This window comes from Adiantum capillus-veneris, chromosome 10, assembly GCF_014529385.1.
Source record: "Adiantum capillus-veneris isolate H3 chromosome 10, ASM1452938v2, whole genome shotgun sequence".
Lineage (NCBI taxonomy): Eukaryota > Viridiplantae > Streptophyta > Polypodiopsida > Polypodiales > Pteridaceae > Adiantum > Adiantum capillus-veneris.
Window position 1 is genome coordinate 144,983,529 of NC_140940.1, and position 22,268 is coordinate 145,005,796.

A 22,268-nucleotide genomic window follows, 5' to 3' on the forward strand; every position below is an offset into this window, starting at 1 on the left:
ATGCCTGGTCTGATCTGAAGTCTCTTGTCTGGTCTGAACTAACTCTAACTGCCAACCTAGGAAAGCTATTTGAAAGTGTCCAATAGCCAAGCTTTTTATACATACCATCTCTCCTCTCTGTTAGCCCTCAAGCTTGCCATAGCTTGATCTCTTTTGAAGTTAATTTATCATAATTTAATGTTTCTTTTTTGAAAGTGGGTTCTCATTCCAAATAAGGTTATACTCTCTCTCTCTTGTCCTTTGAAAAAATCGCAAATCTTTAATTATGTTCTTCTTTCATGATTTGATCCTCTCCACATAGAGATATGACTAAAACCCATCTTAATGAAAAAGTTGTTAATCTATAACCCTTCAATTGCATGAGCATTTAACACTAGCACAATCACTCATAGGAACTTTGTATTCTAATCTTACACCACCATTCATTGAAGGGTCATGCTCTTACACAATCAACCAAAGAGAGGTTTAATTACTGCCAATAAAATTACAAGTTAGTGCACTCTAAATTTTTACATTTGCTTGCGCTAGAACAAAGGTCATTGTTGTTGAAAACATGTGCATTGTTCGTTATGAGTTTGTTTACTTTCAAGTTTGTTTTGCAATTTTCAGGGGGGTAAGGGGGGAGAAAAGGGATAGCTTCAGAGAAGTGATGACTGTGTTGCTTGAAGTTAAAACTCCCACGACTTCCATGGAGATACCTCATGGATGGAAAGAGATGCGAGAAAGCAAAATTTTTTGGATACGATCAAAGACGGAGCTAACCTAGAAATTTACTTATAAACAAAATCCTTAACTTTCAAGAAACTTGTTGTTTTCTTAAGGTCTTGTTTGAATAGATATTAAAACCAGACTATGAACTATGAGATTCTAATTCAATGAACCTAATCTAACTTTTGATTAGGATTAAAAAAGCTTTATTGAAAAGATTTTACGTGGATAGCTCTAGCACAACATAGAAGTTTTAAGTATGAAATTTGTCTTAAATGATTGGTAAAAAGGCCATCCTAAATGTTTACTTGTGAGAACACAACAGGGATGGTCCTTTTTGGCTAGGACTATTAACTAGTTGTTTATTTTTTAGCTCGGTGTTCATTCAATACCCTAGATTGGGATTGGATGGGAGTAAGTCCGAACCGGGTAGGAGTGCCCACGGATGTATCACAAAATCAACCTAGTCTAGGTAAGCCTGATGTCGATGGAAAGGAGGAAGAAAAATGGATTTAGGAAGAAATCCAATAAGAGAGGAAGATGTTATTAATTAAAGACCTCTTCTATTTTTTGGTAAAAAGGAACCTTGAAATCATCATCAAGATAGAATGCTACAATCACTCCATCCAATCATACTCAATCAAATAATAGGAGAGATTAAATCATCCTTGTTGCAACTTTCATCAAAGTATATAGTGATGGCAGAGTGCTGCCAGCTCAGACCCCCAAAAGGATAATAACCAGTCAGTAAAAAAACCACTATGAATCACTTATGTTTATTAGTGACAAAAGAATGGAGTAGCTCTACTCTATGCATCATGTCATGCACTAGACTCAACCGTTGAATCGTACTCTTGGTGGCAATGTAGAAGGTGATCCAAAAGCCTTAAGGTAAAGCTCTAATAATTGAGGAGTATCTACTAAGTGCTCCTCTTCCATCCATTTTGCATCCAAGATCGGATAATTCTGCAACTTGACCAAACATTTTTGAATAAGCGTTCCTTTAATATTACTTTCCTTGTGTGCCAGTATCTATTTGGGTTGAGGATTTCCTTTATTTCCTCAACTTTAGGTTGCTTTGATTAGCAATCATATCTTCTGGCACTTGTCCTTGAACAAGATATAGAAGACTCACATGAAAAGCATTGTGAATCTTCCAATGATCTGGCAATCTGAAAGCAACATCATTGATTTTCTCATTGATCTAGAAAGTACCATAGTATTGTATACTTAGGTTTGGATAAAACCTCTCTTTGCCCTTTTTATTTTTGAAGCGTGATTTCTCCAAAAAAAAATTGAACCTTGGCTCTTTAGAATCCATTTTTCAAGAGCTTTCTATTGATAGGTTATATCATGGGGTTTCGAGCAATATTTTAAGGGGTTTATCGGGTTGCTCTCTGTTTTGCAACTTTGATGATGTGGCACCCTTAAAAGGCCCCAAAATGAGCTCAAATTTTTGCTGCACTAAGTTGATAGGCTTCTCTAGGATCTCCTTGATGACAATGCTAGAGCTCCTAGTGATCACATGCAACTTTGATGATGTGGCACCCTTAAAAGGCCCCAAAATGAGCTCAAATTTTTGCTGCACTAAGTTGATAGGCTTCTCTAGGATCTCCTTGATGACAATGCTAGAGCTCCTAGTGATCACATGCACTGGGACTAGCTTTGCCATCTTTCCCTCAGTCACTTCAGCCTTCAGATTGTCAAGACATTGTGTTGCAAAGTGCTCGTACTTCGCACACGTAAAATAGCTAGAATTCCTTTCGATAAAATCAATCCTTATTCTGATATCTTCCTCTCCTAGCCATACCGTTGGTACTAGCTCCATTCTTCGAGTTCTTGGTGATTTTCTCTCGCTTGACTGGTTCTAAGTTGGTCAATGCAAGTGGGGTGTGTCATTTCCTTCCTAAAGTGGTGTATCCTGACCTTGCAGTTGTTCCATAAATGACCAAAAGCCTTACAATATGTGCACACTCATCAGTTTGATGCTCTTTCGATTTGCACCTTATGCACCAGGTCTCTATTTTCCCAATCGAAGGGCCCTAGTAATTGAACACATTCATCACTTTGATGCTGTTTGGATTTGCAACTTATGCACCAGGTCTCTACTTTCCCAATTGAAGGGCTAGCCCCTGAGGTCTCAAACATCTGTCTAGATAGTTCTTCAATTTTCCACATCCAAGGTTCTTTCTTCTTTGCTCTAGATAGTTCTTCAAAGTGCTTGTTGTTAGATGAACTGGAGGTGGATGATGAGTCTTCTAAAGAAGACTCACTGGAACTTGAGCTAGATTTACCTTTTTGGCTCTTCTCTTCTTGGCCTTTGATCCAGTTTCAGAGCTCTTCGTACTAGATCATTGAATTTCCTTATGGGAGCTAGGACTTCTTGCTCCCTCAGCTTCTTGCTCTTAAATCCACGTGGAAACCATGCTCTCATGCATTTATAATGGGGGTTGATGTAGTTGTCTTGTGAGTTCTTTGATCTGCTCTAAGTAGCTATGTACCACTAGCTTACCTTGTTGAATCTTCTTCAGCTCATAGAGGATATCTACATCCCTTTTCTTCTCACCATACTCTATAATGAAAGCTTTCTTCTGCTTGTTGTACGTTCTCAACCTACATGACAGATAATGGTAGTTCCATTTTTGAGCTAAATCCTGCAGAGCTTGAGGGAAATATTCCACCCATCCATCTTCATCAATGTCTTTGGGGTGAGCATATTGCTCAAAATCTTGGATATGAACATCTGGATCATCCCTTCTACTACCTCTGAATGTGGGAAAATCTATCTTTAGATCATTAGATCTTTCCTAATGTGTGGGCTTTTCATGATGATCAAATTTTCTCTCTCAATGTCTGTACGTATCATTTGATATGTTTCTCTCTCTCGACATTTGGGCTTGTCCTAGTTGTCAATTTTTGCTTCCCATCTCTTGAGTTTAACATGGTAGTCATCGTCAATTTTTATGCAGTTTGTTCATTGGTTCCAAGTTTGTGTGCTTATGTTTGTGTGAGTCTTTGGCCTCACTATTGACTTTGGCTTTGCACTTTTTAGTATAATGGCAAGAACCGGGTGACTGGGAGCATCGTTCAACTCTCTCTAAATATCTTCTTCATGAATGTTTTGACTATTCAAAAGCTTGATGCATAACAAGGTCTCCGATTCTTCTGCCTCCTCTCCTTAAAAGCATAGTTGAACATCATCAGACTCCTGCTAAGCCCTTTGGCTACGGTATCGATATTATCTTGGTCCTCATCAACCATTTTGCTTTCTCTCCTACCTTATGTTCGGCATCTTATAGGCACTTTGAATATTTGACTAAATCTAAGTCCTAACTTGGGAGACTAGTTCCTATTGAGAGCTTTAGCTCGCCACCGTGATCGCCAAAATGGAATGAGCTAGATTTCTTGATAGCTATTGCATAGTTGCGCTCAGAGTAACTGAAGAGGTTTAGATGACCAAATAAGACTCGGCCTTCAAATGACTTCAGATGGCTAGATGAGAGACTCGAACTTCAAATAACTTGGCATCATGCTTCAGATAAACATCTAGACTAAAATAAAATAAACAGTTTGATGATGAGACACTAAATGAAAGCAAATCAAAAGATGGTTTAGATTCAATTGGTATAAGCCTTTGAACATCGTTGATTGAAGACCTGAACTAAGGTTTCAATTTACAAAGTACAATGGATTACAAATGCTCAACAATAACTACTAGCAAGAGATCTAAGAGCAACTCAACGGATTCAAGAGACCTGAAATGTGATTGATGTGTCTTATTTATAGGTGTTGGCATTGGGCTTTGACTGCCCTGTATGGTTGTACATTATGGAGTTGTTCATGTGCGCCTCCACATGGCACCCGTTGCTTTGGTAACTTTGAAAATTCAATGTAGCTTTGGAAAGCCTCCAGCTAGAGTCCCAGAGAGAACCAGTGCAAGGCATCTCTCTAAAGTAGGTAAGAGACTCTTTCGGCAAACTACAAGGATTATTCAATTACATGCCATGGAAATGTTGCACTTACTCTATTCTATGAATCCATCTTATGTGGTTTTGTACTAGGGCAAAGATGGGATAGCTTCCATCAAAATGTTGCACTTACTCTATTCTATGAATCCATCTTATGTGGTTTTGTACTAGGGCCAAGATGGGATAGCTTCCACATTCTACTTGAAGAACAATCTAATGCAACTTCACAAGAACAAAATAGAGCAAGAGGAGTATAAGGCCACAAGAGAAAGAAGCTGAGAAAAGGGCGTTGCCAAAGCCGAGGTTCTACAGTCAACTCAAGAGAGTCTTCTCGCCTTCAAATTTAAAATTAGAGGTAAATAACACATTTTGTAGGAGAGATTACACTAAACCAAGGTTTTTTTTAGCTTGCTATTCAATTATTCAATTTGTATGGCATAGAAGTGTTGCAAACCTTGAAGGATAAGTAGTATTACTAATGTATCACTTAATGAACAAAAAAGAGCTTAATGTATACTCATTAATATATATATATATATATATATATATATATATATATATATATATATATATATATATATCAAAGTTTTGTTGACCCAACCATTATATGTCTAAACTCTAGAAATATTCTTAGCATGAAAGTTCTTGAGATCCTTTAAAAACTTATCATGTCGACGGACTTTATAAAATAGATCATATCATATTTTTTACACGAATGCATAAGATTTTCTCAAAATACATGTTGGTTAACCAAATAGCCTCTAACATAATGTTGTAAACTATAAAATCATTTTACATATTTGAAAGGAACTTAATGCAAAAACATAGTTGTCCAACCTAAATACCTCTTACTACAGTAAGTCTTACTTGTATAGTTTTGGTAGAGAAGTTTGAAGCCATCTCTCTCTCTCTCTCTCTCTCTCTCTCTCTCTCTCTCTCAACCCTAGCAGGCATCGTCGTCCTCTTCCCCTCAGTCTCCCGTGGGCGAGGGGCTGCCCCATGGAGAGGCGTTAAGCCATAGCCCCGCCCCTAAACCAAGCTAAAGCCTGCTGCGACAACCCTGCGACATGGCGACGACCCTGCGACCTGAGGTGATGACACTGCCACTGCGGTCGACTCTCGAGTTGATTCCAGTGAACGAGCAGCAGATTTGACTACGTCTTTGTGCTGCTGTTGTGTTGGTCTGACCTTGTCGGCCATGCCCGTACAGTTTCAGTTTGAGAAGAAAAAAACCCTAAGGCCTTTAAGCAAGGGTTTCCACAGAAGCTCACGACAACCAAAGAAACTACTCTGAAGTTGAGAACATGATCGAGTTTTGTTGCCGTTTTAGCAGCTCCGAACAAACCCGATCGAATCAAGCGTCTTCAAGTATATCTCGATCGGATCATGGAAGAGAATCGCGACCTCAAAGCTCGCCTTAGCAAGCTTGAAGCACAATTTGATTTTATGGTCGATCTCGCCACCAAGAAAGTGAAAGAAGTCGAAGCCAAAGCCAATGAAACCTGTAACACTTGCGTAAGGTGAAAACGTGTGTGACAGTAGAGCTTCGAGAGCAACGACTCCAAGAAGAAAATACCTTCAAGATCGGCATTGGTGGGCTACCTCAAACATGGGAAACGACCAAGAATGATTTCTCGGAGCGCATCAACTTTCTCAATGAAACTCTCAAACCGATCAAGTTCGACTACAACGCAATAGATTGTATCACCTTGAGAGGCCTTGACAAGCCTATACCACATGGGCATACCATCCTTGAATCCGGAAGCAGGGAAGGTCGGCTTAAGCTTCTCTAACGATCACGTCTTCTCAAAGACATCAAGCTTTGGATCGCAGAAGAACTCACTCCGCTACAACTCAAACATAAAAGCGAAGAGCTCAAGAAGGTATATGAAGCCCACAAACAAGGTAAATGGACAATCTACCGAGGTGGTAAAGCTATCATCCAACAGTTTCGAAACCCCAAACCAACTCTCCTCATCGTTGGCCCCTCTTAGGTTTTTTGTCTTCCCCCCTAATTCCTCATCTTACCTATGGACCTTCAGTCCTTAACTGATATGTATCATCATCGTGTGCTTAAGACGCAACCGTTGTAATGTTTGTTTTTGGTCCCATGAGTCATATCTGACCTCCGTGGACGATAATACAATCTCTCTCTCTCTCTCTCTCTCTCTCTCTCTCTCTCTCTCTCTCTCTCTCTCTCTCTACGAAAAAAATATTTAATAAAGAGGCTATATTGAAGATTCACATGCAGTTAGGATATTCATAATGCTTTTGTTTTTTGTTTTTTTTTTTCCAGAGGTAAATGGGAAGCTCAACATGTGTGGGGGTAGAAATTTTACATAATACGTCTACCCCATATCTACCTTGTTACCTTACTTGTAATGTCACCCATTGTGTGTGCTATAGAAGGATTTTATATATAGACTTTCCAATAAGTGTTTCAATCAAGGTTAGACCTTTTCTACATTGATTCATTGGTATGCAATCAATCTCTCTAACTACTTTAATCATGCTCTTATCTTGAATGGTACACTAGATAAGAGCGGTACACTGGCTTATCCACCATAGTCATTGATACCAATAGTTGTGGGTGGTAAAGAAGAGTTATAAACGTGTGAATAGAGCTTTTTTAAATGATTGGATTCAAAGCTTGCCTCTTCCCAATTTAAAAGGCCAAAACAAGCACAACATCTCCATAGATGGGAAATGTGACATTTATGATGACAGATGGGGTGATGATTGAGGTGTAAATGAGCTTAGATTGGAACTAGCTAAATAGTCTTATGGAAAATGAAAGCTATTCTCAATTGCTTGATAAAAAGAACAATAAAGTCAAAATCTATTACAAACTTGAAGTTCAATGGAGTCGTTAGATTTAAACTAGTCTTATCCTTCAAAGGCTTTAGAAGCTAAAAGGGAGTTGAAATTCTCTTTGATAGAAGGAACAATAAACTCAAAATCTATTTACAGACTTGAAGCTCAATGGAGTTGTTAGATTGGAGGTAGATCTATCCTTCAAAGTAGCTTTAGAAGCTAAAAGGGAGCTAAAATGCAAACAGTTTAGAAGCTCTTATGGTTTGTCTCCATAGATTTTCCTTTAACATGTTGATATGAGAGTGAGAGAGAGAGAGAGAGAGAGAGAGAGAGAGGGGCACCCCAGCCACAGATATCTCTCACTCAAGCTACAAGAGAGAGAGAGAGAGAGAGAGAGAGAGAGAGAGAGAACTGGTCACATATAGCTCCACAACTACACACACACACACACACAGAATCTCGTCTAAATTCCATAAATTCAAGTCAAGAAATGTCTCTTGAACATTTTTTTAAAAGGAAGCTAGTTTTGGAACAAGATGTGCTTGAAAATGGTCAAAAGAGAATACAAACCCCTTTGAAAGATGATGCACAAAAAGTGTCAAAGAATCCATCTTTTTGTACCAACTTTCCATGCTATAAGCGACCACCACAAAGGTGATGATTTTTGGCCTTCCATAAATTGTATACAAAATCTTTGATTTGAGCCAAATTATAGATTGATGTCAAGCTCTTTCCATATATATGTTGCATGATGTAGTTTCGCTCACAAGATTTCAAATTCCATTAAGGACAGAAATTTGAACTCGAAGGAATTAGCTATTTTGGCTCATTTGAGTTCAAAAGTTTTCCTTGGTCTCACTTCTTCAATTGCCAAATAAGAAGGCCCTCTTAGACCCTATTCTCATCCTAATGCTTGTCTAAAACTTGAGAGGATCTTGGATCCGCTCACGCCAAGTAGAAGAGTGTACATACACCTGATATTTGTTAGCAAACAAGAAAAAAATAATTTATTTATTTTTTAATGTGTACCCACACCATAATTCCAGAGTGCAAACATAGGCTTCCTAAAATATAAATAACAACTTTGTTCTTGTGGATTGATAATCTTTTATGAAGATGGGATGGGCATGTTTGTGTTCCATTGGGATCATGTTTATCGCATTTACTACTTTGTCCACCTTGCTATAAGCACAAATAATTGCATAATGCAAAAAACCTCCAGCCATGGAGGAGCAACCATTGTATCAAAATCATCACAAACAAGGAGTGCATCACTCAAAGCATCATGGTGTCCTTCGTGGGAAGGTTTCTCAAGGTCGTCATTATCTTTGACACCATTTGAAGATTAAAGTGTTAACATATTCCCAGTTAGAAACATGTGCTTTAAAATAAATAGAAGCCCCCCCCCCCCCCCCCTCTTCCCCTTAACAACATCAAGGTGTGTGTACTTCCCTCGAAAAACAATCAAAGTGGGGACAACAAGAAAACCAAACCGACAAATATGGGAGGCCTTACCACTTTTTTGTGTGGTAGTGTTTATACTCGTACAACTAGGACATGACAATAACTGATAAAAGTCAAGGTAAAACTATGACATGGAGCTTCAAAGTCTTGTAACACGTTCTTGAAGCCAATCATTGTGTTCTGCAACTGAAAACAGCCTCCAAATATACACAAAACACAGAGAATCATATCGACCAAGTAATGCCTTGTACAAGGATAAATGAACTGATCAAGCAGGAAGCCATAAAAAATTGTCCATCTTGTAAGTGTAGGTTTTGTGGTATATTGCTTTGCTTAACATCCTTCACAGATACTCCCTTGCGATGATAAGCGCATAGTAATGAAGTTGGTGAGGTCTGCGTCCATTCTAAAGCGGTTGATAGGGTGTAAAGCCTTCAATAATCAATCAGTAACAATTGCCTTGCTTCGCCTAGTACATGCAATATAAGCCACTCATAGGGCATTTTGAGATGCTCTGCACAGGGGACCTTCAATTTGGGCAGCAACGTCTCGAGATGCTATAAGCGGCAACCAAAAAAAAACCCACCATGCTTCCATTGTGTTTCCTGAGTAGCATTTTGAAATGCTATGGTGCTTAGCTAGTGATGACAAGAATGCGTGAGAGGAGACCACCAAGTTACAGACGGCACCACCGCTATTGGACATCGTTTCAGAACACTAATCTACAGTGCCTCTTGCCGCCAACTTCACCTGCTAGTGCAACCACCGCCTGAGTGGCGCTTTAGAACGCCAGAGATGGGTGCGCGCGCACACACAGAGACTTCCACCAGCAGAGCAAAACCAAGACACGTGCTATAATTTTTTCAATTACCTTGTTCTGTTTACAATATATAAAGACCAGCTTTATGAGGCTTGATGTAGATTTTCTGTATGAACATTATAGTTCCCATCTATTCCACAAATTCCAAATTGACAGGTGCACACCTTAACCAACTTGCCTCAAATGATTTTTAGTACCCCTTAAGAATGACTTTTGAAGTTGTGTGATGTAACAAGTGTACCAAAATTGAAGCTTGCATACAAATTAAGGCTTCAACTTTTCAAATGCTCTGGTGAATCTGTACCTATGGGTGGCTCCACTTGAAAGCAAGAAAGAATTCTACCAGCGTTGGATAACAACCGCCAATGAGCTTATTGGCAAGATGTAAACACTGTTATCCGATATCAATTTGGTAGTAATGTAGTGTCATGCAAGCAAGAAAAATGAGTACATTGTAGTAGCTCGCAGGTTGATAGTAATAGCTCCTACTCTACAAGACTACCATGTCAGGCTGGTAGCAAGCACTATCTAATTGTTAGCTTCCATGTTCTAAAAGGTAGGTACTAGGTTGTGATAGGTAGCTCCCATGTTGGGATAGGTAGGTTCAGAGCAGGGCGGGGGGGGGGGGGAGTTGTAGAAAGACAGGAAGGTACATTCAGCCTTGGTGGTGCACACTAACTGGGCAAAAGAGATCACTCTGCTCGGCGTTTTCTTCCATGTCTCAAATACTGTTGTACAAGCCCACACATTAAGATTGAAAAACATTCTAATCATAAGAGAAGACGAACAACCAAGAAGACAATGGTACTTGTGATTAATCCCGCTTTTGCAGGCTTTTTATTATTGAAGTGTGAGAATTTCACACAGTTAGCGAAGGCTCCTGCTGCAGACGTCCATTTCTGCTAATGGCTTTCAACTCTATGACATTTCCCACCCTGCTAGTATCTACAATTGACCCAAAGTTCTCTGTACCCTGTCTGTGTTTCACCAGCTGAAGAGAAACAGGCTCTTTGTTCTCAGCAGCAACTGCTGGAACTAAATTAGCTTGCTGCAAATTTCTGCGATCAAATAGTTGGCTTCTCAAAACATTGTGCAGCTCCGTAAATAATTGCTTCTTCACAGCATCAAAAGCCAGTTCTAAACGATCCAACTGCAAATGCAGAGACAAGTTAATGGCTACAACATTGTACTCATAGAGCAGAGCAAGACAACCACTCATACCTCTTCTGTAGCATTAATGTTGTACATGAACAGACCATAGTACAGATCAAAGCTATCTCCAGCCGTGTTGTTAACCTGGCTCAACACAAGGTTGAGAAGTTTATTCCGTGCTAGTGCCCAAGTAGTCCACTCAGGCGCCAAGCGCATATATCCATTAAGAACCAAGAACTAAACGGACACTTCACCAAAGAAGAACTTGTGATTACCAAGTCAAGTAATGTCTCATAACCCTTAGTGTTAATTGGTGTCCAGTTCAATCCCAATTTGCCTAAAACCCTTCAAAGTCATGGCAGGAAAATAGTTAATGATGACTTAACACACAAATGCAAAACCTGAGCTAAAGAGAAGATGCTCAATCACCTGCCCACAGTGTGAGTGATGAATTGACTACTCGCTGCATGGCGGTCATGCTCCTCGCATGACATCTCGACCATTCTACAGCCCTGCATGCCAGATCGACGGTAGCAAAATGACACAATTTGTACCGACCAAGAGCACTGACAGCATGTATTATGCCTTAAAGACTACTTGCCTACCTCACTAGAGAAAATGCTTAGAAATTTATCACAACGCTTTTCTCGATTTCCCCTGCCTACACGAACTTTTTCATAAACAAATGGCAAACCAGTCCAACTGCCTTCGCCACTCTCAGGTCCAAACATTGGATGAGTACATAGCACATCAAAATCCGTAGGCAGTATCTGCACCCATTTGCACACAAATGTTCATTCAAAGGGCAGCAACAGTTACCAGGGGCACAAGAAAGATTTTAAGAATCAAATGAAGAAAACGTCACAACTTGACAAAAGTGTGCAATTTTTTGTCTTATTGAAAAACCCACATGATTGCAGCATGGCACTGGCAACCTAGTTTCTAATTGAATTCTCTAACTCAAAACCTTACGTCATGGAAGCCTAAGCCTTTTATCCAGGAATAGATGGGCCTTGCAAGCCTAACTTCTTGTGTCTAGTTTTATTAGATATCAAGAGGCTAGTTCATGTTGAGCACAAGTCACAACTAAAACCATGAACAACATATTGATGGTACACCCATCCCTTCCCTATCCTTACATTGACAACAGTCAAACTAAGCACAGTTACCCAACCTTGACCTGCAAATAAGTGAAAGATGAACTATTATGGCTACGATCCATCAATGCCAATGTTGTTACATCATCTCTATCGTCTGAACCTTCTTCTTATGGCTGGTTTAGTTGCCACAAAAAACGAGGAGACCCCGCCTCAAGCAAATTCATTGAATAAGGCACCAATGGTATGCCAATTGCCTCTTGATCCTCACATATACCTTCATGAAGTCAGAAAATGTCAAAATTTACAAACTAATGCAAGGGCTAAAACAGTTGCACGGAACATATACCTAGTCCATGATAAACCCAGATTCACCCTTAATGGAAAGTAAAAGGTATAGACCCATGGTAGTCACCCACAAGACAATACAACAGTCAGCTCCATCATGCAGAGTATTGACTAAATGCCACCACATCCCCACTAATGTTGTCAGTACCCAATCGTGGGTGTAGCAGTACATTACTTTTAGCTTCAATGATGGTTTCTTTTACCTTTCCCTAAAGAGAGAGAGAGAGAGAGAGAGAGAGAGAGAGAGAGAGAGAGAGAGAGAGAGAGGAGAATGACATCCAATGGGGTCCCAACCAACTCTCTCAAGGGCCCCCACACTGTTTCCAATGTACCCATTTGCTTTAGATTGCGTAAATTGTATGTATACACATGCAAAACCATTAGTCCAGACTCTACCAATTTGAATGGTGACCGTCACCGCGGTAACTCCTCAAGACGAGGCACCTCCGGGGCTGATTTAATGCACCTTTAAATCCTTCTCGATGTGGGATTGCAGATGGCCACCAGGGGGTAGATCTTGGGCTGAGCTAGATAAGCAAACGCCGATGTCCACGAAGGTCACCGGCCAGCCTATGCTGCCCCTACGCAGGAAAATTGGCGAGAGCAACGCCGAATGGGAGATGGTGACGGATGTCCTTTGGAATGCCCACAAAACATGGCAAGTCCTCTGTATGATGTCTCATGAAACCGTCAAGTAATTCCTCAAAGATCCACGTTCCTCTTGGAGCTTCGACTAGATTGTCGTATGATCGAAGCCCTAGATGAGCCCTCGTGATGTGGCTACGAATGTAGGCTCACGATGCCTGCGAACTCCCCCGGTGGTTGCCCCGGATTGGAACCCTTTGGCTCCGAATTGATGGCTATCGATTGCTAAGAAGATGCAAATGGTGTGGACCCCATAGTATCAGGGAACGGGCAGAACTGGGGGTAACTATATCGAAACGGCATTCCAGGCGGTTCTAGGCGTCAAAACAGTTTCGGGAACAAAAAAACGTTCCAGAACCGAAACGTAATAGCAGAACGGGCAACTGGAACGCCCGGGCGGAATGGGCAACAAAATTCAAAAAAAAGTAGCCAATTTTCTATTTTTGTAGTTTTCGAGCGCGAGAGAGAGTTAGAGAGGTTGCCGTCTGGGCGAGGTTTCAAACCTGTTAAGACTCACACGGGGGGGGGGTTTCCTTTTTTCTTTAAAAGCTATTAATACGGCTCAAGCAGAACAGACAACCATCCAATATGGCTCAACCCTCAAGCACCATCAATATGGCACAACTTACAAGCTTCATTGGAGGGAAAGGTGGGTATCCTTTCCATCCTCTCCTAGATAATCCAAACCCTCAAGCTCTCAAGAGTAGAAAGCAAGCCCCCCCATGCCATTTTAGGTTCACCGTTCCGGCCCCCATTCCCGTTCCGCTGTTCCGACCCCCCCCCCCGGTTCCGCAAACGTTCTGGAGGCCCCCGTTCCCGTTCCCGTTCCGTGTAGCTATGGTGGACCCAATGTGCTGCCAAAGATGTGAACATATCGATGAGGATGCAATGCCACTTCTGGAATGCTGGAGTTCCCCAAGCAGATGGGAGAGATGGTTGTTCAAACAATGCCAAGATTCAAAGCTAAAAGGCTAATCTGGATGGCGCCTTCTTTTGTTGTCATAGGCCGCTAACAAATCTTGATACTCGCAATTAACAACTTCAGGTTTCCAACGCATGACTTCAATGATGCGATCTGTTATGCCGAAGAAGTTATGACTACAAATATCCATGCTAGGAATTCTTTATGTCGAGGTGGTTGACATGCACACCAAGTCAACTACCCTCTCCCAGGTGCACCACAACTGTAACCCCCAGTATACAATGTTTGCATTTCTTACGTTCAAGGCGCACGGTCCTACGCACAATGGAAGGTCCTGCAATTCCCTGAGGGAGAGAAGCGTCCTTGAGTGAAACACCACAACACACTCAGACACTAGAGAGAGAAAAAAAAATCAAAGATTAGCGGACTAGTGCAAAATCACAAAGCCCTGATACCAATGTCAAGTGCAGCACAATTAGAAAGGTGAAGATCTGGGTTTTACACTCCACAAATCTTTTCTTCTTTCCTTGCATTAATGATTGCTTTTAGCTTGAATGATGGTTCCTTTTACCTTTCCCTGATGAGAGGGAATGAGAGACAGTGAGAGGTAGAGATGTGTAGAGAGAGAGAGAGAGAGAAGAGAGAGAGAGAGAGAGAAATGAAATGAAATGTTATATTAACGTCTTCAGAAGGCCAGAATGACCTATGAGACCAGAATGTTACAATGTGGTGGATCTGATAGAAAGTCAGAGTAACAAAAATACAAAATAAAATGACAGAATAAAATGCTATGGAATCCGAAACAGCTAGGTGTGATCTAAGCAACTAGGTGGGATAGCTAAATCACAGATCACAAAAGATCCAGCATCAGTTCGTTGGGGATCTCATCAAACTCCTCCATGGTCGATAGCCTGACCGGGCATCGTGCATGTCGGGCCAGAGAGATCCAAATCCTCTGATGCAGCCTCCGTCGATGTTGTGTAGTCCTCCGCAGTCGTGGGCGTCTGGATCTCCCTAGCTCGGTCGCTTGGTCGATCAGTGTGCCTCTGGTGTGAGGCAGCGAGCTCTCCTGTGGTAGTCGCTCCTCCGGGTGTCCAGTGTCTGCTCTAAAGAAGTTTGTGATCCGTCTCTGAGACTGGCTGGCCTCTCCCCTCATCAAGCTCTCTTTGTGTCTGCACAGCTCGAGCAAAAACAAACCCAAGCATCTTTGATCCTCGTACCGCATGACTCTGGAGAGTGGTCCGAAGCCCTCTCTCAACAAGCAGTGGAAGCGGCCGCGTATCTCGTAGTAGACGGGGCAATGGCATGTGTAGTGCAACTCTGTCTCAAGCTCCAGATCACACAGGAGGCATGTCCTGGCCTCTGCTGGTACTCTGCTGTATCTCCAAGTCCCGATCCGCAGCTGGTGTGAAGATGTGCGTATCTGGCCAATAGCACATCATATCCCATGAGACAAGTGGGTGTCCATGTCTCTGGGTCTCGTCACAAAACGTCCTCCGTAAGCTGGAGAAGATGCTCTTTGTAGAAAGCCATCTTCGTGCCCAGCTCCTGTGCTCCTGTGCTGGCTGTATCCATGTTCTCCCTGTGTCTAGCTGAGTCAAGTCCTGGCGGATGAGCCTGGTGATCTCGAACTATGTGAGTCAGAGAGGGTGCATCAAGTGAGTATTGGAAGGGGGCCAGTCTGTCTATGCTGAACCCATGCGCTTGAAACCATGATGTCATCTCCCCATACCAGCACGCTGTATCTCCCTGCATGGCTAATTGTCGAGAGGACTCAAGTGCAAGGCGGGCATATCTGTTTCTGGGAAGTTCCCACATGCGGTGTATGAAGGAGACCGATCTGGTGAGCGCCTCAACCACTAGTGGGGGGGCAGCTAGCTCTGCTCGGATAATGGCACGTGGTATTGAAGCCTTGGCTCTAATGAGCCGTGAGATCATAGAGACTAGTGGCTTCTCCATGTCCCCCCATCCATTAGTGCGACCTGTCATCCCATGATGGTCCAATGAAGGTCCCCAAATCTCAGCTCCATAGAGCAATGCAGAAGCCACCAGGGTGTCAAAGAGCCATAGCTTCGTCCGAGGCTCCTGAAACTAAACATGTGAACACATCCTCTCCAATCTACCCAATGCTGCATGGGCTCTGGTCAATCTAGTCTCTGCTGCTCTTCTCAATGAAAATGCTGGTCCACTAAAAACCACTCCAAGGTAGGTGTAAGCATCTGTATACTCCACTGTCTCCTGGTCGTACGTGAATGTGGGCGCTGACCTCTTGATCCATTGTGGGGTGGTATTAAATACCATGACCTTGGTTTTACCAAGGTTGACACACAACCACTTTCATGGGCAAAACCTATGCAAAGCATCCAAGTGACGTTGCATCCCCTCCGGAGAGTCGGAGATCAACACAATATCATCAGCATATAACAATAGTGGAATCCATTTTCCTGCCAGTTGTGCACCTCTATCACCATCTCTCTCAATGTAGTCAGAAACCTCATCCACATACATACCAAACAGAGTAGGAGACAGCGGGCAACCCTGCTTCAACCCAATAGTGGAATGAACCGCTGTAGACAGGCCCTCTCAGGTGCGTATATGCCCCACTACTCACCTGTATAGTGCCACGACCCCCTAAATGAGCTATGTGGGTACTCCCATCTCCTATAATCTGCGCATCAATCTAGCTCTGGCTACTGTGTCAAATGCTTTGCGGAAGTCCACAAAGCTGCAATAGATCCGTCTCCCATGTAATCTGCCCTCCTCAATGATGGCTCTGAGTGTCAAGATATGGTCAAGAGTAGAAAAACCTCTCCTAAATCCTGCCAGCCCGGCTGCGCGTATCCCCTCCCTCTCTGCCCATCTACTGAGATGCTGCTCAAGAATGGTGTGTACAATCGTGCCAATGTGTGTCCGGTCATGATAGTGCGATAATTCCCAGGCTCCATAGGGTCTCCTGACTTGAAGACGGGTACAATAGTAGATAGGCTCCAAGTATCAGGCAAGCCCTCACACATGGCACGATTAAACATAACTGCTAGGAGCTCTGCTAGTAGATCTCTGGCATGCATGAAGTGCTCAGCCACTAAGCCATCATGATCATATGCTCTCCCAGTCCTCATCCTGCCAATGGCCTTCCTCACCATCTCAGTGGTGAAAAAAGCACATGTCTGGGGGCATGGATCGGGGGGGTCAGGAAGGGGCGGTTGTCCAATATCTGTGTATAGAGATGATGTGTACTGGCCCCAGGCCTCTGTAGAGGTAATGGCAGGGGAGGGCGGGGGGGGGGGGGGGGGCTCATGAAAGAGCCGCCATGCCTCACGTGAGTCCTGACTCAAGAATAGCTGATATAGATCTTGCTCTAGGCGAGCCAAAAATGCCCTCTTCTTCCGCCGCACTAGGCGTCGGAAGTCAATCTGTGACTGTCTGTGAGTGATGTCCCCCAAAAGCACCTCCCTCTGAAGTCTAGCTCTGGTCTCGCGGCATTCCTCATCATACCAGTTGTCCAGGGGCATGCTCCCAGAACGGCGTCTTTGCTCAGGCTGTGTGTGGGTATGCCTCTGCTGCATCATGTAACGTTTGTGTCAGTATAGTAGTAAGCTCCTCCAAAGGTCGCCTTGGCTCTTCTATACACAAGCGCCTGTAGATCCCATCTATGTATACAGAGTCCGTCTCCCACGTGAAGGTGTAGCGAGTAGGAGTTGCTGCCTGTGGCCTATGTGCTACACTAAACTCGAAAGAGATGGTCAGCGACACAAGAGCATGGTCCACTGCCACACCAACAAGTCTAAGTCCAACCGTGAGGTCCTGGATACTAGAGATGAGACTCGGCTGTGCCATGACATAATCCACTGTGCTAGCGCCATGTCTGTGTGGAAAGCTTGTAAAACCCCCCGCAGCGGGAAATCTTTGTAGGCCATTCCAAATGACCAATCCATGTGCAGTCCCCATGTCTATCAAGTGTCGTTCATACTCAATATGCTCCCCATCCTGTGATAGTCTGGATAGGCCCGTTCTTTAGGCTTTGACACGTCAGCAGTTTGTTACAGCTCCTCTTCAAGTGTCAGGGTAATGATGGTGGGTGTGGACATAGTTGTTCCCTTGCTTTTCCCTTTCTTGGGAACCTCAATCCACTTCTCGGCCTCATCTGCCTTCTGTTGAGTCTTTGTAATAACGTCCACATAAGAGGTCGTCATTTCTTTGTGCTGCTCTTCCCCTCTTTGATGGCTCGCACTTGCTCTTTGATCGTGTTTAGCTCTTCTATTACTGAAGGTTGCAATTCTCCCTCTTCAGGTGTATTTCGTGATCGTGCCTCTGCAAGCTCCCTCTTGAGTGACGCAATCTCTTCATCTTGGGCCGTCACACAATCTTCCAGTGTAGCTATCTTGCTTTCTTGGGCCAACACGCGTTCGTCAAGCATTTTTCTTGTGCCCAATAAGTTGCGGTTGATGTTGTTAATTGTTTCGGTCATTTCTTCTTTACACTTTGAACTGCATCCTCTAAAGGGTCAAGCTTATCATTCTATTTCCTCATGCTTGTTCGCCGCAAAAAAACGGGAGGGAAATTTGCGATGGTAGTAGGAGACCACCCTACATGCACCACACTATGCATACATGTTCTCCCCACTTTAAGCATACATGGCATTCATTTTGCCTTTCCTGCAATTTCTGCATATCAAAACAAATTCCCGCTTTCTGCAAACTGCCAATTCTGCAATTTCGTAAGTTCTGCAAATTTTGAAAATTCTGTAAATTTCTGAATTTTGCTTGCAATTACTGTTTTCCGCCGGGCTGAGAAAGTCGTTTGGAAATAAATAAACTCGTGTGGGAACCTACACCTGTCGGGAAGGAGGGGGGGGGGGGGGGGGGGGGGGGGGGGGGGGGGGGTGCGCTGCAGGTTATGTGGGGTCCGTTGCCGATGCGGTGTTTGCTTTAGATTGTGTAAACGGAATGTACACACATTCAATACCTCAAGTGCAGACTCTATTGATTCGAATGGTGACTATCGCCCCGGTAACTCCTCAAGACGAGGCACCTCCGGGGCTGATTTGATGCACCTTTGGATCCTTCTCGATGTGGGATTGCGGATGGCGTATATCTTGGGCTGAATTGCGCTCTTGATGTGAGCGGAATGAAGGGCTGAAGACGCAGATCTCGACAGCAATGGGAAGCACTCGATGCCGGCGAGAGAATGGCCGAGGAGAGGCTCAATGGGCTACCAAAGTACCATACCACAACGGGAAGCTTGCGAGAGCAGATCCAAGCCGATCTATGGAGACAGAAAGGGCTGAAATCTGAAAACGTTGGCTGGCTGTTGAAATCTGCAAGTGCTAGGGCTGGTCTGCAGTTGCAAAAACGCCAGGGTCTGAAATCTGCAAAACGCTAGCTGATCTATTGCTCTGCAAAGACGCTGAGGCTGCTCTGCTATTCTGGCTAGCGCTCTCCCAACTGATGCTAAAACGCTTAGCTGATGGTGCCCCTATATAGGCCCAATTTACTGGTTATAAACCCCTTTAGGTTGAGGTAGGGCAAACTGTTTACCAACCCAACAAATTAAATGATTAAATGATCTAATTTATAAGTTTTTTACAAGGGCTAAGTTTTGGGTGAAATATCACACATCTGCTGATCTGGCAATCCAATCGACGCGGGGAATGGCTCGTTGAATTCCTCTAATCTAAAACTATATCCACGTCATGTCAGATGCCCACCATAGTGTAATAACATCTATCAAAGTGCTTGTACAATCCATTTATGCAAAAGGGTTCCAAAACTGGAAAATCGGCTCTAGGAGTCAAGTCATATTCCACTTTTCCCATGTGAATGTGCCTGCCAAGCTAGGCATCGCACTTTGACAGAAATGCACCCAGATACCTGTGTGTTTCGCATGCAGGAAGCAGGCAAAGCTTTGCAGATTGTAGCCAGGATGTACAGCATGGGTAACACCTTAGGGCTTGCAACCAACAAAGAAGGAAATATCTTATTAGATCAGCATATTCTGTTTGCAGTTTAGTGGGTAGCCTAGTGATTGAGCATACTACGCCCCTTATTAACCCTTATGCAAGTGTTTTGGTAGACTCTTTACATCGTTCAGAACTCACATTTCCCACGTTAAAATTGTGCATCTGTAAGGTTGACAATTTTGACCCATATAACCCTCCCCACAAATATTTTTTCGATCTTTCCCAACAGACATATGATAAGCTGAAAATGACTGGTACAAACCCTTACACTTGTGTAACATCCTTCAAGAGAGGAATGGACAACACCTTAACAAAGAAATGATAACAAACTCAAGAAAGATGACCTGTAATAGAAGGTTTTTGGGGAACTCTTTCACTGAAAGTACATCCACAACTAATGTGTTTCGACGCAGGCGCTGCACTGGGAATGCTCGAATCATTGCTTCTGTTGAGAGTATTGAGGTGCACAAAACAATCACCTCTGGGTGCTCTTCACAGAAATCGTCTGCATCCCTAAACATAAGACATTCAAATTCCCTCTGAATAAGGATGTCCTACATCACAATCCAACATGGAAGCCAAGAAACAACAAACAGTCTTCACCATATTCGCTCCACCAAGCAAAAATCAAGCATCACCATCCCAAATTCCCTAAACCATATTAATCTGTAAAATGCATGCAATATCTGAAAGGTTTGGGAATTGCCTTGTTTCCTCTGTGACTTACACATTCAAAAGAAAATCCAAAGACACCTCTAAACTCATTACCCCACTGTCTTACAGCATGCGTGGCTAGCCGCAAAGAAATTTGGCCTTTAAGTAAAGAAAGGAAACTAGCCCATGACAAGCTTGTATGCTCTCATTTTACTTCTGGAAAACTACAACGAAGTCCACTCAGGCACTGAGGCACATGCATATGCAGACATGGGTCCAGATAAATAACAATGTGACAAAAACGTCCCAGCACAATATGTTTGACAATGAGAAGGCTGCCAGATTATTTAAGAATCAACAGCATTACCTGAAAAACTGAACATTCATTTTACGTGCTTGTTCCCAGTAATCAGATCTTGAGTATGCCAAGACAATGTGACCTTGCTCTACCATCCTCTTAGCAAGAAACTGTCCATAATTCCCAAAACCCACCAATCCAATTTTGAGCCTCTTCTGGATCTGTAGCTTTTCAAGCTGCTTGGTCTCAAAATCAAAAGCTTGAGCAGCATCCACTGCCTGCACCTTCAAGCATCTCCATTGTCTCATCCACATTTGCTTCCAAAGAAGACCCTCCCGCAATGCAGGATTTCTACATGACGATGTCTGCAGAAAGGGACTGATTGACACCCTGCATCCCACCGAATCTGGATGTGATGCTCGTAATGAAACTGCAGAACCCTTCATTAAGGCTACCATCTCAATAGCTGCAAAAGATAGTAGTACCGTTTCTAAGCATTGTCTTCCATGCATGGACACACCCTACACCAAAACCAAATTCGCTAAAGGGAGGAGCAGAAACTTGAAATAAACAAAAGAGCAGACCTTGAGCCCGTTTGCAGGAACGAGAAGCAAAAGGCTATGCAGCAGAAAATTGCAATGTGGTAAACACGAACGACTTGCAAGCAGACAGAGCGCAGGCAAAATGAAATGCGTAATGGGAATTGGCAGCTCTGCAATCAAATATAGCTGACGGGGGGGCGGAAAGAAATACTGCGAACGCACACAGCAAACTACCGCTCTCTTCTCTACGTGTCGTGCATGTACAACGGAGAGGGTGCCTGCTACGGCAATTTGAGGTTGGTCAGTCGCATTATATGTTCTTCAAGCAAAGCTTTTAACCTATGCAGCTTCAAGTCCAAGTGTACCCAAATGTACAGCCCTCATGCTAAATTTGAGGAGGGGGGGGGGGGGGGGGGGGGGGGGGGGGGGGGGGGGGGGGGAGAGAGGAGTGTACCCAAATCTACTAACATAATATGGCGGAAGGGCTCCCCTTTACACTTGTCGCAATCTGCAACCTGAAGGCTAATGTCCAAAAACTAAAAAAGGCCCTTTGCACACGATAAAGAGGGAGAGAGGGGGAGAGAGAGAGAGAGGCCGCAGAAGGTGGCCGGCCGTACTAGTGTACCTAAATTTGAGTTGTTGTCATGCCCCCCCGTGTCATCTCACTGTCTAGTAAATCAAGTCTACCAAATAACTCCCTCTTGTACCAAAAGAAATGTTCCGCACAACAATTGCTTTTACAGCGATTTACAGACTTAGGGAGCCCTCTTTTTCTTTTCTCCAGACTCCACATTAACTCGGAGAGATTTCTCATCACATGTCAATATGGAACATTTGTCCACAATGCAAAATGAATTTCTCACTTTTTTTAGAGCTA

General features: G+C 43.1%; 1 protein-coding gene across 3 annotated transcripts; it reads right to left on the reverse strand.

Annotated features, from left to right (window-relative positions):
- Positions 1–10,582: 10,582 nt before the first annotated feature.
- LOC147449794 (arogenate dehydrogenase 2, chloroplastic-like) lies at positions 10,583–21,747 on the reverse strand. Of its 3 annotated transcripts, none has more exons than XM_086522149.1 (8): positions 21,434–21,747; positions 20,919–21,239; positions 20,242–20,410; positions 11,532–11,696; positions 11,356–11,438; positions 11,202–11,271; positions 10,996–11,070; positions 10,583–10,924 (listed from the first exon to the last, which is right to left on the reverse strand). In XM_086522149.1, the coding sequence occupies exons 2-8, from the start codon at positions 21,161–21,163 to the stop codon at positions 10,634–10,636; spliced, it is 1,098 nt and encodes a 365-aa protein (XP_086378275.1). In that variant the 5' UTR covers positions 21,164–21,239; positions 21,434–21,747; the 3' UTR covers positions 10,583–10,633. The 3 variants fall into 3 exon arrangements, with proteins under 3 accessions (XP_086378275.1, XP_086378273.1, XP_086378274.1); XM_086522147.1 differs by having other exon boundaries at positions 20,919–21,315; XM_086522148.1 differs by having other exon boundaries at positions 21,335–21,747.
- Between the last annotated feature and the right edge of the window lie 521 nt (positions 21,748–22,268).

What these genes read in the sequence shown, in the direction of transcription:
- LOC147449794 (XM_086522147.1), bottom strand. Translation starts at nt 21,307, where the DNA reads ATGGTAGCCTTAATGAAGGGTTCTGCAGTTTCATTACGAGCATCACAT. An exon ending in ATGAATGTTCAGTTTTTCAG is followed by an intron (nt 20,411 to 20,918) that starts GTAATGCTGTTG and finishes TCTTATGTTTAG; the next exon opens with GGATGCAGACGATTTCTGTG. An exon ending in ACATTAATGCTACAGAAGAG is followed by an intron (nt 10,925 to 10,995) that starts GTATGAGTGGTT and finishes CTGCATTTGCAG; the next exon opens with TTGGATCGTTTAGAACTGGC.